The sequence below is a fragment of the Stegostoma tigrinum genome, chromosome 3, assembly GCF_030684315.1.
Source record: "Stegostoma tigrinum isolate sSteTig4 chromosome 3, sSteTig4.hap1, whole genome shotgun sequence".
NCBI classification, from domain to species: Eukaryota; Metazoa; Chordata; class Chondrichthyes; order Orectolobiformes; family Stegostomatidae; genus Stegostoma; species Stegostoma tigrinum.
This window is the reverse complement of record NC_081356.1, coordinates 71,251,584-71,270,282: the sequence shown is the minus strand read 5'-3', so window position 1 is coordinate 71,270,282 and position 18,699 is coordinate 71,251,584. Positions and strand designations below refer to the sequence as shown.

Here is an 18,699-nt window from a genome sequence, read left to right as displayed (position 1 = left end):
AATACCGTGAAATTATTGGAGAAAAGAAAAATCTACTTGTGCTTTGAAATGTTAACTTGATGTGTGATTTTCTCCCCTTTATGATGGGAAGGAAAAGTCATAATCTTTATTCCCACCCTTTCGAAAAAAAATTAGTTAAAATTCTTTCTGGGTGGAAGCAAGTGTTCAACTTTACTCTATCAAAGAAGTTTACTTTGCTAAAATTAAAAGCTACTTGAAATGGGAGTTGCTTGGACTGAGGAGTTGATGTAGTGAGGTGGGAATAATAGTGTACAACTTGAGGTGAAAAGAATGTACTCATAACAAATAAATCAATGTTTAATAAAATTTGAATGCCTTGCATTTATTCCTCTTGGCTGAGAATAAAAAAAATCACCTAATTGAGTTAATAAACATTTTGTTTCATTGCATTGAATGCAGCTGTGAGCACAACTCATTTGCTTGGAGTAAGAACTGGCTGTGATATTGCAAAATTGTTTTATTTGCATATTTTGTTCGCCCTAGCTAAGGATGGCTGCGGTCTGGAAACCAGTTCATCTGGGGCTGTGAATAGCAAAGAAAAAAAACAATTTTGACTCTGACAATTATTTATAATTTCCTCTTTTCTCATTTGCTTGTGTACAAAGGGGCGCAAACAACATACAAGCACCAAACTTTGTGGAAACGTGCAATCAAGACCAAGTGCAGTATTCAAACTAACCTTAGAGAACAGAGGTAACTTGGCCCAGAGAAACTTTGCTAGTACGTGGCATTTATGCTTTAGTGGTTGGTTCGGTTAGTGGGGAGAAAGATGAGAAGTTTCCCAGACTTGGTTTCCATTCCCGATTTGGGAATCATTGCTTAGGAACACAGCAGCTTCCTAAAAGATTTGTGCCACGTTGGAAGGGATGGTAGGGCCTGGGTGCATAGTCACAGCATTCCAATGCAGGGAAGGTTTAAAAGCTGATGAGAATCATAAAATTGAATAGTATGTTGAAGGATGTGGCCATTTCACCTTTTTGAGAGTGTGCTAGCTTTCGAAAGGAATCCACTTTGTCCTTTTTGTTCTTCTTTCCCTATAAACTGTCAGTTTTTCAAGTACTTAATCAATTCTTATCTGAAGGATACCAATGAATTTGTGTCGAGCGCCCTGTTATACAATGTATTCCACATGTTGATCATTCTCTGTTGAAAAATATCCTTCCTTGTATACCTTTTGACTTTACTGCCAAATACCTTTAAAACTGTGCCCTCTGATTGTCAATCAGACATTTATCATTTGGACATTGAAATAAAAGTATTGACTGCCGCCAAATTGTTCATAATTTTAATCATTTCTGTCAAATCAGTAATGTCTCCTGTAAGGTGATTTGCTTCTTAATTCAAAATAAAAACCAAAAGAACTGTGGATGCTGTAAATCAGGAACAAAAACACAAGTTGCTGGAAAAGCTGAGCAGGTCTGGCAGCATCAAAGAGAAAATCAGAGTTAACGTTTCGGTGGCCCTTCCTCAGAACTCAGTCTCAGAACCAAAATGTTATCTCTGATTTTCTCTTCATAGATGCTGCCAGACTTACTAAGCGTTTCCAGCAACTTCTGTTTTTGCTTTTTAAGTCCACCCATATCATTGTAATTCTGCAACCTTGGAATGTTTTTCATAAAGATCGTCTAGAACTCCTCCAAAAGCCTGCCTTCAGCTTTGGAATAGCAATAATGTTGGTTGAAAATATGGTCGATCACACATCTAAGTTCTCCTGGTATTTGTTTCCATTTTTCAGCGCTAAAATGAATATCTAGGTCTAACCTCAGCACCGATGCTCAGTAGCAGCAGTGTGTACTATCAACATGATGCACTACAAAAATTCACCAAAGATCGCTAGACAGCAGTTTCCAAACACACAACCTCTTCCACCTAGAAGGATCAGGATAGCATACCTGCAAGTTGCCCTCCAAGCCACTCCCCATCCTGACTTGGAAATATGTCGCCATTACTATTGTCACTGGAATTCCCTCCTTAAGGTTGTTGTGGGTCAACCTACAGCCCGTGGACTGCAGCAATTCAAGAAAGCAGCTCACCACCACCTTCTTTAGGGCAACTAAGGATGGGCAATAAATGCAGGACCAGTCAGTAATGCCTATGACCCATGAGTAATTAAGAAAAAAACGCTGCCCTCCACATTTCAGCTGACAAGTGTGTATTTGTATGTATATCGACTTACCTTCTAAGTCAGCGCATGTGATTAAGCTGGTTACATGGGCTGTGTTGCTAAAAGAGTGTACAGGAGTTTGACATGCACGCATAAAGGACCGATGAGCAGAAACTGATCCACTGGCGCCTGTACTGGTTGTATTTTGTACATTGCATATTAGCTGAAGGAATTTTTCAAAGTCTTGCGTATTCTCCATGCTTGACTCTGTTTGCTTCTGGAGAGACAGAAAACAATCAGTAAAAAAAATTGTGAATACTAGTCTGCCTCAATTTACATACTTTAAAATGGAGGTCCAGAATGTTAATTTCCAAGTATTACTGCTTTTGGCCTGTGGACACATGCGCTCTTGCACTCGCACTTGTACACTCTGTCTCTCTCTCTCTCTCTCTTTCTCTCTCTCTCTCTCTCTCTCTCTGTCAATTTCACGGTCTCTCTCTCTCTCTCTCTCTCTCTCTCTCTCTCTCTCTCTCTCGCACTCTCTCTCTCTCTCTCGCGCTCTGTCTCTCTTCCCCCCACCACTCTCACTCTCTTGCTCGCTCTCTCTCTCTCTCTCTCTCTCTCTTTCCCCCCCCCGCCCTCTCTCTCTCTCACTGTCTCTCTCATACCCTCTCTCCCTCACACACACTTCTGCTCCCATGCACTCTCTCTCACGCATACCCTCCCTCTCTCTCTCACAAACCCTCTTTCTCTCACACATACACACTTCTCCCTCTCTCTCTCTCTCTTTCTCTCTCACACACACACTCATCCCCCCCCCTCTTTCTGTGCCTGTCTGTCTGCGTGTCTCAGTCTCATGCATACCCTCTTTCTCTGTTTGTCTCTGTCATGCATACCCTTTGTCACACGCATTCTCTCTCTCTCTCTCGCACACGCACACGCACACATGCACAGACACACACACATACACATGCGTGCACAGGTACAGTCTCTCTCACTCTCACATATCTATATTTATTTAACTGATACATATCGCATGTCCATTTTTGAATTTGTTTCTTCCTGTAGAAGTTTCAAATGACAGTGTCCCAAGTTCAGTCTCTGCTTTGTTCTTGGATTATTTGAGTTGAGATACTACCATCGGATGTAAACATGACTCCTCATCATGAGTATTCTTCAGTTCTCTTGATGATTATAGGTTTTTGCTGTCCAACTTAAACATGATTAGTGGACCATGTAGATGAGGTAATGCAGGGTTGCTGGCACCTGCGGAACTGTATCCTGGCATTGGACAATGCTTTCGGGAAAGAAAGAAAGAAAGCTGGCTGTGTAAATTGAAGCATGTTGTGCTGCCATTCTGTTGGAGCTCCCAGATGGTGAAAACAGTTGTACAGTAATGTAATGACTGACATGTGACTCATCCACGAGGTCGACCTGTTCACCAGGCTGTGGAACAGAGATAGCTATGGATAAATTCTCAACTCCTCATGAGTTGTGATTTAATTCTTTTGCCCAAGTATAAGTTTACTTATGTTATGAAGTTGATGAAGCATAAACTCAGTCTTTGGCCGATCCTTTCTGGTGTATAAATTTATGTAATTTATGTCATGGATAAATGTAATAGTCTCCTGGGTTTTGATTGGCTACGTTACCAATAAAGTGGTTCCAAAATTCATCTAGTCAAAATCTGTTTTCAAGTTCAGAATGTTGCTTTGATCCCAGTAACTGAAATGCTAAACTCTTCAAGATTACAAGCACAAGGGTTTGTAGTTATCAAGAGAAGACAGATCTTGTCCCTTATGCACTGCATGCAGGAGTTGTATCAGTCAATATTTGAGTTTCATTGCAGAATCTGTGCATAGAGCTTCAGTGTCATTCAGTAGCAACGGAAAGGAATTGAATGTGAACACATTGTGGGTACACCCTGCAAACACAGACTTGCCTTGCAGGGCTGCATTGGTTACAGTAACCAAACCGATTCAGGCATCCAACCCACTGCTCAGACTAGTCAACCTGCCAGGTCTGCTGGCAGCCGTGGTGTGTGTTCACCTGGCATCTACCAGCATGCCCACAGCATATGTTCCTTGCCTTGCTTTGCAATGCCAGTTGGCACAGTGCGACAACCAGGCAGCTGGCGATGCCACTCGGTAGACTTTTGATTGATTGAATCATAGGTACAGAAGACACCCTTGGCACATGGCACATACATGTTGTCATACAGCCGAAGTAGCATGTCATATCTGTACCATGTGGCAGCATCGTTCGTGCTTAATACACTGCAGCCGCATCTAGATACCTGAAGGGAGTAGTATTCTTTGAAATGCATGGACACACTCGTTAGTCAGGGGGTCTGCAATTGTTAGTCATGGGTAGACTTGAGTAACAGTCCAGGACTTTGGGCATGGTCAAAGGTCTCTCTGGAGCAACTTTGCGCAGTGGGTCTGTGCCACTGCACCTGAGGGAGTGGGTCACAGTCGGTTCTTTGTCTTCATGGGAGGAACAGATATTAGGTAGGAAGGTGTAGAATCATATAGCTGACTTGAGAGGAGACTTGGAGAATTGTGAAGGAATAATGGAATAGACACCAAGGAAAGGTGGGGAATCTGATATTGTTCAGACTGAGGCTGTAGACTATTGGCAGAGGACCATTCTCTGCTGCGGTCCACTGTGAAGCAAATGGAAAGTGAGCATGGGGGAAGAAAATGGCTGTTGCCACATTTGGAATGGACAGCGTAAGTAAACGTACTTGTGAGGGAGGGAGCTTCTGTGAGCATCAGTCATTGGGCTTTCACAGGGAAAGAGCAATGGCCAGAGACACGTGCAGTGTTTGTGGCACAGGCTTGCAGCTTGCCTAGTCCCTGTCTCCCTACAGCATTGACCATCTCTGTGTGTTATACCTTCCTGACACAATGACTGTGGGGGAACTGGCTGAGAGCTATACTCCTGTGAACACAGCCACCAGAACAATAGGGAATATGAATTGGAGGGTGCCAGAAGTGTTAGAATGACACAATGCTGTTTACATGATTTGCTATCCCTGTTTCAACATGATAATAAACACTCCGTGCACACCTCCATCCTTTGTACCTTTTTTGTGCATATGAAGTGAAACTGGAGGGTTCAACAATGTCTGGTCCCTACACAAAGTTCAAAACAGCCTCATCAATAGTGAAAAACAAACTTTCATAGTACATTTCTTAATTATTTCCATAACACTGTCACCCCAGCCACTGATCTCGTTTCAGTACACTTTCCTCTTCTCTCTCTTGGAAAACTCACAGTTCCATGGAGGAAGTAGAGGCGGTGAACTTGGTCGTGTAATCTTTCGGCCCTGGAGGTGACCCATGTGATGTGTCTGTCTTGGATGGCCCAGATATACTGAGGCTTGTGCTGGTTAGTAGGGGAGTTTGTTACACACTGGTTAATGTAAGAGTTGCACAGGAATGACAAGTGGTACTCACTTGGTTGGTGAAACATGAGTGTCCCACAAAGTGCTTCCAGCCTTCTGTGAGCAAAAGTATACAACCTTGTAGAGGGTGGTGACATTGATTTATTTCTTTCTTTCCTCCCACCCTATTTTGGTGGCTATTAAATGCTCCTGCAGTTGAGGTAAATGTGTTGAAGTCTTCCAAGGAAGTGAACGGACAACGTGAAGAGAATGTAATGGTAATGATATTGGAGAATAGTGGTTAACCAGAGGGAAGGTTTTGCACACATTAGTGGGGTTGTCAGAGCATGAACTTTTGGTGGAAGGTAGATGTGATGGTTGTGACATTAAGTGAACATGAGGTGGCAGAGAGCAGAGTGACTTCCTGCACTGCTGCCTGGTTTTCCACTCCCTGGAGACTGCAGTTACCATGATGATGATTTCCAAATGATCTGGTGATGTAACCACCTCTGCCACTCCTCCAGGAAGAGAAATCCTGTCCTCTGGACCATTCTGCCCACCAGGACCCCCCCCATTTCTCAGCCACCTCCCCTCACCATCCCCAACAATGAGCAGGCCACCTTTCAAATGTCAGCCTTCCTGCAGCTTCCAAAGATGGTGTTGCTGTACTTTGAGTAGTTACCTGCTGAGTGGAAGTCATTTTTGGGAATCACACACACTAAGGTGGGAAGGAAATCAGATGTGATACTGCCAACAGGATTGGAACAGCAATTAATATGGTGAGTTTGGTAAGAAACAGCACGAAGGCCAGTTTGGCCTTGTGAGAATCCCTCCAACAAATGCGTCATGACTTGATCTAAGAAAAAAATGTAAACGTTCAGCCCATTGTTCGGCCCAGAATTATGACACTACTCTCTCTGAGGCTTAACCATTGCTTTAAAATAACTTACTTGCTTTTGTACTCTGCTCTTGTTTATAAAACCAATTTTCCTTTTTGCAAACAGCTTCTTGAATTAGTCTTCCCATTGTCTGAGACTTGATCAAGCCTGTAGGCTGATATACTTGCTCTTGTGCCCCTTTTACAATGTTATGACACAGTTTTACTTTATATCTCATTGTATTCCTAAGAACATGAGTGATAGCGGTAGGAGGATGCCATTATGCCCCAAGAGCCTGTGCACCATCCAGTAAGATCAAGACTGATCTGATGAAGATTGATTGTGGAAAAGGATCAGGTGAATCAGATGAGAAGAGGATTTGGGATCTGAATAGCAGATGTCCCAGATACCAAAATACCTGTGCCACACGAAAATTCTTTTGGACTGGACCAGTACTGCCCTGATCTGCTTTGTGAAGAAGGTGTGAAGAACATTTGTTAAAGGCCGTTGCTGTGGAGATACGCAACCATCTGGAAGATTTCAGGAACAGTCAGATGATGGGAACAACAATTGGCGAGAAAGGAATTGTCTGAACTGGATTGAGAGCAGCTTGACCTAGCGACATTCAAAGTGAAAGAGAATAGAGAGAACTTAGCAGACACCAGAACTTTAGATATCACTAGCAGCTACTAAGTAGTAGATCCCTGAGGTGCAGTGCAAAATTCTTTGAAGATTTCTAACGAGTGGATGAAAGATTCTGGGATTCCTGCCCTCATTCTTAGATCCCCAATTCTTACTGACACTGGAGAAACGTGCAGCCACCAAATGTCTTTAGCGCAATTGCAGGGTTAGGAACTTCTGGGAACCCACAATACTTGTGGAATTTGAGCAAGTTTCTCAAGAATCCATTGTTCATGGTCATTCTGATGACTGAACCCTGTATTTGCAGACCTACTTTATACTATTTTAAAAGCATTCAGAGCTTCAGCTAGAACAGCTCAAAGATGGAGTGCATAACACCAGGTCAGTAAATATACTTAGCTCAAAAATGATAGGTTTATTTAGTGAAAAGTGTTGCAGAAAAAATGCTGAACATACATGGCTCATCAATGTCAGGTGAGAGCAATGCTGGCTAATGTTTCAGTTTTAGACCTTTCCTCAAAAGATCCTTTGTATTTAAAATATTTGTTGCTAAGATTTCAGATTTTTAAGTGTTAATGTTTTCCCTCTGTTTAAAAACCAATGCTGCAACTGTGAGAAGCAACAACTAAATAATGATTTACATGTAGTGCAGGAGCAGGAATCAATAAATCTGAACTGTACCAGCAACAGTTGAAATGCTTGCACTGGGCTTTGTGCCATCATTTAAAGTAGTTGAGCAATGTCCCCATGTGAATTGCATTTTACTTTTAAAGTAAACATTTTATGATGCCTAAAAGGCACTCAGCCACAGGTTTGATTTAAAATACTGGTAGGTGCCTTTACAAAGCAGACATTTAGCTGTGCTTGGGCCAGTATTCTGAATATGGTTCCAAATGTTGAGGCAACCATAATTTGATGGCAAGGAATGTAAGTTAACAAATCAATGGGACCTAAAATATAGGATGTCATAAAAACATCACTAAAGGGATAGTCTAACCAATTTAAATTATTTGTGATGGAATTGCTAATGATTTTACCCTAGTGTAAGGAATGCTATGCAATTTTCTTTCTCCCCCTCTCCAAGTACAAAATAAGTACTGCTCATTGCTATAATATTGCTCCTGCTTCCCCCTCATTTCCCACTGTCTTGACTCCATTGTCTTTGAGTATGGCTCCATGCAGTTATGGATGCAGAACTTGATTTTAGGCTGCAGACACATAAGCTGGTTCACTGGTGCCAGCTGCTGCCTTAAGTGGTCTGCTGTTATGTTATTAGAATCACACTGCCTACTTTCTGCTAATGTGACAGTAGAGCCTGGGGATATCATGGTGAAACTTTTACTTTCTCATTATCCCAACTGGCTTAACATCGGATGACAATTTTACACATGTTTTTCTCTCTGTCTGTGTATCTCTCTATCGTATACACACACGCACGCACGCACATGTTTTTGGGCTATTTGCATGTATGCCTTCAATTGTGAAGTTTGGATGAGTGACCACAGTTCATAGAATCCCTACGGTGTGGAAACACGTCATTCAGCCCATTGAGTCTACACTGACCCTCTGAAAAGCATCGCACCCGGATCCACCCCTCTACTTTATTCCTGTGACCCTGCATTTTCCCATGGCCAATCCACCTTACTTGCACATCTTTGGACTGTGGGACAAAAGCAGACGAATCCCACGCAAACATGGAGAATATGCAAACTCCACGCAGGCAGTTGTCTGAGGCTGGAGTTGAATCTGGGTTCCTGGTGCTGTAAGGCAGCAGTGCTAACCGCTGAACCATCATGCTGCCAGTTAGCAAGACTACATTTGAAAATTGTCCATTTTTCAGTAAAGCTGCTGCGCATTGATTGATGAGAGACACTTCAATTTAATCAGTACAGTTTTTGTTTGTGTATTCTTGCATATAAAACCTGCACAGGCCAACTCACTTTAGATTCATCACTTAATATAGAAGCATAATTTCTCCCATACCAGAGCAGAAGTTCCTCTTTCGTTGTTTGCTGGTACTTTACCGATGTTTAAGCATGTGCATATTGTTTTAAAAGCCTCTCTTCCTTTGACCCAGAGATCAAAGGAAATTGGCAACACCGATGTATTAGATAATTTACTGTATAGCCGGAAATTGTGAACAAATTGCCATCGCTCTGATATTGCCAATGGATGGCATGTTCAATATACAGCTGTCCAAAATGCATATTAAAATTACTGCTGGAGCATCATTCATAGTTGAATGATCAATTCTGTACTGTGACACTGATTTGTTATGCTCGTTTAATGACTTATGCGAACATACTGATAGTCAGCTCCAACACAAAATATTGGATCGAAAATTCATGTAACATGTTAACATATCCTATTAGTTAAAATTCCCCTGGCAGTTTAAATTTGCGCAGTTTGTTCCTGGAAGTGTGAGAAGAATGACATAGCACCCTTGACAGAGCATCAAAGGCTTGTGTAAACCGGGCTGGCTCTTGAGCCAAAAAGATTAATGAAATGTGAAATAAATAGTGCAACGTATGTAGTAAGTGAGAATTGTGAAATCAATGTTAATCACTTTTCAAAATAAAAATAGAAAGAAAAATAGGGTTGAGAAGTAAAAAAGGCACTTAGATTTTATTTGTACATCCCATTTGTAATAAAAATGATAAACTAAAACAAAAGAGCTGCAAATGCTGGAAATGTGAAACATAAACAAAAATTGTTAGAGAAATTCAGTAACTGGCAGCATCTGTGGAGTGAAAACTGAACTAACAACTGAGGTCCAGTGACCTTTGTTCACAATAATAAAAATGCATATATTATACATGCTTTGAAAATAATTTGTTGTAAATTTACCTATTATGCATTTTGCTGTTTATGTCCGTACTCTGCAAGGTCTTTATTTGCAGTTTCTGTAATTGTTTTTTAATTCCATGTTTTTGCAAGCTGGTTAATCATGGTCAGTACGTAAGACTTGGAGTCACTTGAATTCCCATGCCCGATTGTTGTCATGCACTCTGTTAGAACCTTACCAACCTCACCACCCACACGCTGTAGATTGTCATCATAATTGTAAGACCGGCATTGTTTGCTTTCTTCTCCCCATAAAGAAATTCATCAAGCTCATTTTAGAGGCGTGATAAGACTGAAGTATTCGTGCAAAATCAGCCACTGTGATGATGTTCTTACGCACCTTATTGTATGTTGCTGCTGAGTACTTCACTTTGAAGTATGCTATGAATTATATAGAAAGTGAAGGCCCCTCTGAGTCTAGTCTTGCAAAGAAAGGAATCTTTGCTCAACGTGCATTTTTGTAATTGATATGCTTGTTACTTCGACTGTGGCTAGTTACTTTGGATTGTATTGAATTACAAACTTGATGGCCTTCTACCCAATGAAAGGGATTGAGTTGTTCCACCACTTCACATATAAGACTTTGGGCTGATAGAGAAGTTTTAATTTTATTACTTTAATTTAGTTTGCAGCCTGTGTCCAAAGGTCAAAAACAAACCCTCTGTGACACTCAATTATCCTGTAATTTATACTAATAATTCAATTCTTTCTTTGGCAAATATTTGAAAACTCTTATTTAACCTGTCCTCTTATAGCAAGGAAGCTGCTATGCTCGTGTCAAGAATTGAGTGTCGACGTATAAGAGGTCATAAAATTATTCATGGTATATTAAAACGGAAACTTAGAATTTTAGAAATTTTGATTTATAATCCAAGTTTCAAATTACAGCATGAATGGAATTTTGTAAGAAAATGTAGATATAATACTATTTTTTATCTTTTTTTAACAGATGGAATTCCTCAGGTTTATTACTTTGGTCCATGTGGCAAATACAATGCTATGGTGCTTGAATTACTGGGACCTAGCTTGGAAGATTTATTTGACCTTTGTGACAGAACCTTTACCCTTAAGACAGTGCTTATGATAGCTATACAGCTAGTAAGTATTGCAATTCTCAACTTTCAATAAGTAGAATTTGAGTTTTCATATTTAATTACAAATTTGCTTCTAATTTGTTTTTAGAACTTGGAAATGTAGGGCTTAGAGTACGAGTAGCCATTTGCTGTAGTCTTTTGAACCTGCTTTAACATTCAAAAATATTGTGATTTATCTCGCTGTGGCCTGAACTCAACTGTTTATGTTTACCACCCATAACCCTCAATTTCATTGCCTCCCAAAAATCTACCTAACTCTATCTTGAATAAATTCACTGGTTCCTCCTGAGATGAACTACCTTTGGGGAAAGAGAATTTGACAGACTCATGATCCTCAGCGAAAAATAAAATCTCTTATCTCTGGTTTAAAAGTGAAATCTGTAATTCTTAAATTGTGTCTCCAAATTTTAATCTCTCTCCAACAAGGAGAGACATCCTTTTAGCCTCCAACCTATCAATCCCTCAAGATTTTATTTTGTTTTGAGATGATTATCCCTCATCCTTCTGAATTTAGATGAGTATAGGTCCAACCTGTCCAATATTTTCTCATTTGATAAGCACTTCATCTCTAAAAGTTAGCTGAGCTGCTACTAATGCAATTCCGGGATTCAGAGATATTAATCAATTAAACCCTTCTAACTGATTAAAGGTTTAACAACATGTTAGGTTTGTTTAGTATGTCCTCATCAGTGGTGTGACCCTTTTGCTCTTTTACTTGTAAAATTCTGTGTCTGATACTAGCCCTCTCGCTAACTTCTGCAGAAGGAGTAAGACTCCGAAAGCTTGTGTTTTCAAATAAACCTGTTTGACTATAACCTGGTGTAGTGTGATTTCTGACTTTGTCCACCGCAGCCCTTGGGGGGTGGGGGGGCAATGGCCTAATGGCATTATTGTTGGATTGTTAATCCAGAGATCCAGAAGATGTTCTGGGGACCTGGGATTTAATACTGCCATGGCAAATGGTGGAATTTGAATTCAATAAGTATCTGGAATTAAGAATCTAATGATGACCGTGAGTCCATTGTCAATTGTTGGAAAAACCCATCTGGTTCACTAATGCCCCTTAGTGAAGAAAACTGCCATCCTTACCTAGTCTGGCCTACATGTGACTCCAGACCCACAGCAATGTGGGTGACTCTTAACTACTGTCTGGGCAATAAATGCTTCCTAGACAGTGACACCCTCACCCCATGAATGAATAAAGGGAAAAAAAGTCCAACACTCTTGCCTCCGCATCTTTTTTTTCAAACAAGGCTAAATGTCGTACTCATGTAGGCTAACCAAAGCCCTGTAAAGCTGTGGAAAACTTTCCTACTTTCATTTTCCACTCCCTTTGCAATAAATGCTCATAGTCTGCTTGCTTTCTGAACCACTTGCAGTATCTGCATCCTAATCTTTTTTAATTCATGTACCAGGACACTGAAATCACACTGCACTACCAAATTTTGCAATATGTCTCTATTTAAATAGTCATAATTTTGATTCTGTCCAGGTTCATATTTTCTTATATTATGATCCATTTACCAAATTTTTGCCCTGTATATTTTTGCAGACTATCTATCTCCCCTTTACAAATTACTTTCCTATCTATCTTGGTGCCATCAGCAAATTTAGCTACCATACTTTTGGTCCCTTCATTCATTCTAATATTTTAAATACTTGAGGTTACAACCCTGTATCTGATTTCTTTCGTTACAGTTTGCCAACTCAAAAAAAAATCAATTTATTCATTTAGCTGTCCAAGCCTGCTCTGCCATTCATTATGATCATGGCTGCTCATCAACTCAATAGCCTGTTCCTGCCTTTTCCCCACATCCTTTGGTACAGTTCCTTACCAAATGTCTTTTGGAAATCCAAGTGCACCATGTCTACAGGTCATGTATCCACCTTATTCCAACCAAAACCACTAATAAATTAGTTGACATGAACACCTTTCACAAAGCCATGTTGTTTATGCCTGATCCCATTTATAAGTTTTAAAGGATCTGCCGTAACCTCATTAATGGATTTGGCCTGTAGTTCCTGAGTTCTGTCTTTCTCCTTTCTTAAATGGAGAGATTACGTTAGGCATTTTGTGATGTCTTTAAGTGCAGACTAACTCAGAAGTGTTATTTCTGGTAATTCTCTATGATGTTGCAGCCTGTTGCTATCTTGCATCAGTAACATTTCCTGCAGTCATTTTCTAAGTAAAGTTGCAATCTTCATGACTTCAAAGTTGGTTTTCCATATCAAATGAGAAATTCACAATGTAGAGGCCTATCACCTGATTATAATATCCTCCTGGGAAAAAAATCTAATGTGAAGCTGGGATTTGGTATTACCCTAGAATATTCATTGAATGTTGGCAACCTTCAGAATGAAAACCAAGATTGAGCTTTAAAGCAGCCATCCTACAACAAAAGACCGTTAGAGTCTCTAAAATAAATTATGCACTGGAGATAATTGAAACAAAATTCAGATGGAATGTTGAAACTTTCCCTGAACTATGTGAATATTTAGAGTTGTTCACTTGTAAAAGTGATTTTGTACCAAATTCTACATACTTCAAGTTAATGTGTTGTGGAATAGCATCAAATTGATCAACTAGAATTGTTTCTGGGTACAAATCTGTCATCAGAAAATGCTCAACAAAATTAGTAATGGGGCTTAAGGTATCAAGTTTTGGTGGAAGAACCAAAAAGAGGCATAGGAATGTCCTTGATTGCTTGTATGCTTGAAAATTAAAGAAAAGCACTTTAAATCAATAAATGTTTCTTTCTAAAATTGAGATACCAACATGTAGAAAGAGTGAAAAAGAAAACCAGGTTAATTGGCAATTGATGATTACATAGTACTGAAAGGGTAAAGCTCGTGCTTTACTGTAAAACATAACATATTTAGCACACGGAAAAAGCTATTTGGTTCATTTTGTTTACTCGAGGATTCCAAAATTAATCTAAATTCCCTGCTTCACTGAAGCTTCCTTTACTACAAATATTATTCTGCTTGTCCCTTGGAACATACTGTGGCCTCTGCCTCAAATACTTTTAATGGCAAAGCAACCTGAGCTAAACAACTCTATGTAAAGAAATATAATTTCTCCTCACAAACTCATTGATTATTTTAAATTGATAACCTGTCATTATAGCCTTACTAGTCATAGGAAATGTCATAAATAGGGCAATGTAAAGCCATAAATGTAGAAGAAGAAATTTGGAAAAGATCCCCCTTTTCTGCTTCAGTAAAATTAATCACAGCATTTCCAAACTCTCCTCATAATTATACTTTGACCAGAATGTTGCTGTGGTGAGAATCTATTCTACAGGTTCTCCTTGGCTTTACTCTCTGTGGCCTAACTGCTCCCTTGTGCAAATGCAAGATTACGTCTTTGGTTATTACATATTGTGCCTTTGTTTATAAATTCCAAATGGCACTGATGACATTTATTCCACATTAATTTACCATCAAATTTTGAATAATTTTGTCTTAGAGTGCCTGGGTACATCTGTCATTCAATGTCTTTCAATATTTACTCATTGTGTGTTGACAAATTTTCTGTTTTCTTCACAAATGATTCACTTGGATGCAATTTGATGTGAAACTGTGTTAAATCCTCTAGAGATACTTTGCACTTCTCCTTACTGAACACTAACTCCTTTTCAATTTATAACAAATTTTGATGTCATAGAGAGAGTATTATAGAATGCCTACAGTGTGGAATGATTCCATGGAGATAAATCTAGAACAAAAGTAAATCCAGTGGGACACCCTTGGGTACATCCTTGCAAACTCTCCTCCAATCTAAGGAAAACCATTGATGAGAAGCAAAGCATAAATCAGTCAGTTTACATTCACATTGCTTCATTTCCTCTAATATTATATTCCTGATTTTTTTTGTAGAAAAACTTACTAAATCAATTATTAAAATCCTTAGAGACTATCTGCGTCTGTGTAAATGACCCTTTCCGAAATTGCTTTTACAAATATCCGGCCAACAGTAGTTCCCTAAATTTTTCAAGATTCAATAATTTTATCTTGTGTGGATTTCAGGAATTTGCGTATAACAAATCTTAAAGTGATGTTCTAATTCCAAATTCCTCTCCTTGAACAAGTTGTTGAATTTGGCTGTTCTCCTGTACGATGTAACAATTTGCATTGGTCCATCTCAGCTCATGTGCTAAAACCCTGTCTCATGCCTTTGTTACTTCCATACACAGCCATTCTAATACACTCCTCCTCATCTCCCACATGTAACCATTAGGAAACTGGCGGTGTTAGAAAATTCACATGTCTGTGTCTAAACTTATACCAAGTCCCATTCCACGCATTTACTTCCGGCTTCATTGAGTTGCTGCCGCACACGGATCTTGGAGCTCCATGCAATGGAGAAAAAAAATAGAGGGAGTGTTGTCTGTCCCTGTCTTTGCCTGCTCACCAATATTGGTTTCAGGTCAAGCAAAGTTTTGACTTTTAGAATTCTCGCTCTGTTTCAAAATGTTTCCCTACTCTCATTTCTCCTTTTTATGATAATCTCCTTCAGTCACTCACACTTTTCATGATATCTGAAATAATCTAATTTTGGTTTCCTTTGCACCCTGATTCACCTGAGCTATTCCCATCTCCTGTTTGAACTTCCATGGGGTCCTGATGCATGTTTCAGCCCTATGTCTGATCTCCAGTGATTCAGAGACTGAAAAATATAGGCTCATGTCTACTGTTTCCTTTCTGACTTTCTACTTACGATTAGCACCCAGTGACTGATGCATTTTGTATTTCTGTTTTTTTGTCTTGCAGCCAGTTTTATTTATATTTACGTTGATCATAATTGTTTCTCATATTTTTTACCACAATGTGTATGTAAAATGAAGTAAAATGTTGAATATCTTTGACATTTCTTCCTTTCTCAAAATCAGTTTTACCCTTGGCAGGCACTGAGTATTCCTTAGAATATTTTTAAATCATAAATTTTCTTTCTAAATTTAATCTCTTTCCTTTAATTTTTCCCCATTTCCCTTGGAGGAATGTTTATCTTTGTCTCATTTTTCTATTCTGTGTTTCTTGCAATAATGCTATTGGGTACTCCACTCTTTTACTGTTATCTTCCTTATTTTTGTTTTCTTTGTCCACTTACATAATGATTTCAGCTATATATTTCAATTATGTTTTGCTTAATTTTCTTACCCACAGTTTTTTTTATCTCATTAAATTCCCTGAAAGTAAATCAAACAAGGAAGGAAAGTCTAAGCAAAGATAGGCAGTGCTGAAGTATGAACGGCATGACTTTAGTTCTCGGTTAAACGCTTCTTCCTTGTGTCCCCCAACTCCTACCCCATTTCTACGTGCCTACACCCTAGCTGTCGAGTTACTGTACCCCTTTTGCTCTCTGGAGATTTCTTCTGACTGATGTACCTGGCTGCTAAGCACCACTGCTCAGTTCAACAGTGATAGTCGGAACAGCGGATGCTGAAGCATCTGAGATAACAAGGCGTAGAGCTGGATGAACACAGCAGGCCAAGCAGCATCAGAGGAACAGGAACGCTGACATTTCGGGACTAGACCCTTGGTCAGAAATCTGATTTCTGAACAAGGGTCTAGACTTGAAACGTCAGCCTTCCTGTTCCTCTGATGCTGCTTGGCCTGCTGTGTTCATCCAGCTCTACACCTTGTTATCTCAGTTGAACAGCAATTGTTTTCGAGCTCTTAAACTCATTATAGTATTCAAATCTGTAGTTCTTTAGAGAATTAGATATTTTGATACACATCTGTGTGAGTGACACAAATGCACGGTCAGTGGAATAGTAAAATAGCACGGCTTCAGCTCACTGAGCAATATACATAGTACTTATTTTAGAAACTGGAGGAAACACCTAGGTGCCTTCACATGCTATATTGACTTCCAGCAAAGCTCCTGCTTAACGTAAATATTCTTGAGCTTGTCATGATTAAACAGTACTTGAGGGAAGTGGAACTGTCCTGTCAGAACTAGTCTTTATTTTGGAAGTACCAAATTTGGATCCATAAAATGAAACTTGTTTCATTGAAGAGTCTATGCTTCGCATCCGTACTTGAGTTTTGTTTTCAGCAGACGTATATTTTTGATGAAGAACAAGTAGTTAAACGCCAACTAATTAGAACTTCTGTTAAAAATATTATAATTTCAATGATATGTTTTTCCCTCGTTTTCTGTAGTATTTACATTAGTTTCTTAAAAATTGTCTGCAAATTGTATTTAGCATCTGAAATATTATGTTTTCTTTAAAGATTATTCTCATCAATAATTGATTACTTTTTGAAATTACAAATATGTTGAAAACCTCAACTTCACTGGCTCTGCCTGAATGTGTTTACATAATGCTTTTCTGTTCCATTGAAATAGGCTGTATTTTTGGAGTTTGACAATTTGCTCCACGTGCAGATATTTCTCAACCTTGCTTTTTGTGCAGTACTTATGCTCATAAAAGTTGTCTCTCAAAATGAGCAGTTAAAAAAAAGCAAAGACTCACAAAGGTTGTCACTAGCCCTTGTTAAAAATATTCTGCACACAGAGTACAATGAATTCCATGGAGTATAAAGAGCAAAGAAAGGCTTGCACTTGTATGGCACCTTTCACAAGCTCAGCAATCCCAAATTGTTGCACAGCCAATGAAGTACTTGTGAAATGTAATCAGTAATTTAAGAAACACAGCTAAACAGTGTATGGCAAATCCAGAAATTGAAAGTGATAAATACCAATGGTCTGTTTTATTGATGTTGACTGAGGGTTAAACATTGGTCATGACACCAGGGGTAACTCCCTTGATTTGAAAATGTGCTGCGGCACTTTTCCTAGCCACCTGAGAGAGCAGCCAGGGCCTCAGTTTGAAAGATGTAGGCCTTAATTGTGCCGTTCTGGGGATTCAGGCTATAGATATATGCTCAAATCTCTGCAGTGGAGTTTGAAACACACAACTTCCCAAATCAGAGGAAAATGCTACCAATTTCACCTTTCTGCTCTGTAAAGACGTATGTTCTAACATTTGATAATGTAACATCAGCTACTCTGTGTATTTGTGTTTATTCTACTATCATCTGAGAACCCAAAATATGATGACTTTATTGAAAGCTGTTTCAAATCCAGCCTTCTGTCATTGGAGCACATAGCACGAAAATAGAACTGATAAAATCCAGCATAAGTATTCCTAGTTAAGGGCTTTTACTATCTTTTTGTTAAGAGTCTTTGTATGTATAATATATATACTTGTAAAAACTATTTTTAAATATTATTTTATCGAACATTGATTTGGAGTTCAGTGGTATATAAATTGATGAGTACTGATGTGCAAAAATAGAATTGAATTTCAGCTCATTAGTTGGAACTTGTAACTGTATAGAAGAAGGAAATGAAAAGAAAGGAAAAGACATAAGAGAAAGGATGACATTATTTCATTGGAACAGCATCAAGGATGTTTCAAAATGTAAAACTAAACTGTAAGAACAGGAGTAGGGTATTTAACCATTACAAGCCTGCTCTGCCATTCAGTAACAGGGTGACTGATGTGATTAGTTATAACTCCACTTTTCTACTTGCCTCCTTGATCAAAAATCTGTGTAGTCTAACCATGAATATATTTAGTAACCCAGACTCCACTGCTCACTCTGGAAGACAATTCCAAACACTAATGATACTCTGGGAGCAGAAATATTTCCGTGTCGTCTTTAATGGGCTGCCACCAATTTTTAAAATGCACCCAGGTCTAGATCTTTTTGAGG

The 18,699-nt window shown here is 39.1% G+C and overlaps 1 protein-coding gene across 5 annotated transcripts in view; it reads left to right on the top strand.

The window, feature by feature from the left end:
• Positions 1-18,699, top strand: part of LOC125450908 (casein kinase I) — a 197,717-nt gene that overhangs the window by 100,637 nt on the left and 78,381 nt on the right. For all 5 annotated transcript variants that reach the window (XM_059644672.1, XM_059644669.1, XM_059644671.1 and 2 more), the window contains exon 5: positions 10,827-10,975. In XM_059644672.1, coding sequence (XP_059500655.1) covers positions 10,827-10,975 — 149 coding nt within the window. The remainder of the gene's footprint in view (positions 1-10,826; positions 10,976-18,699) is intronic.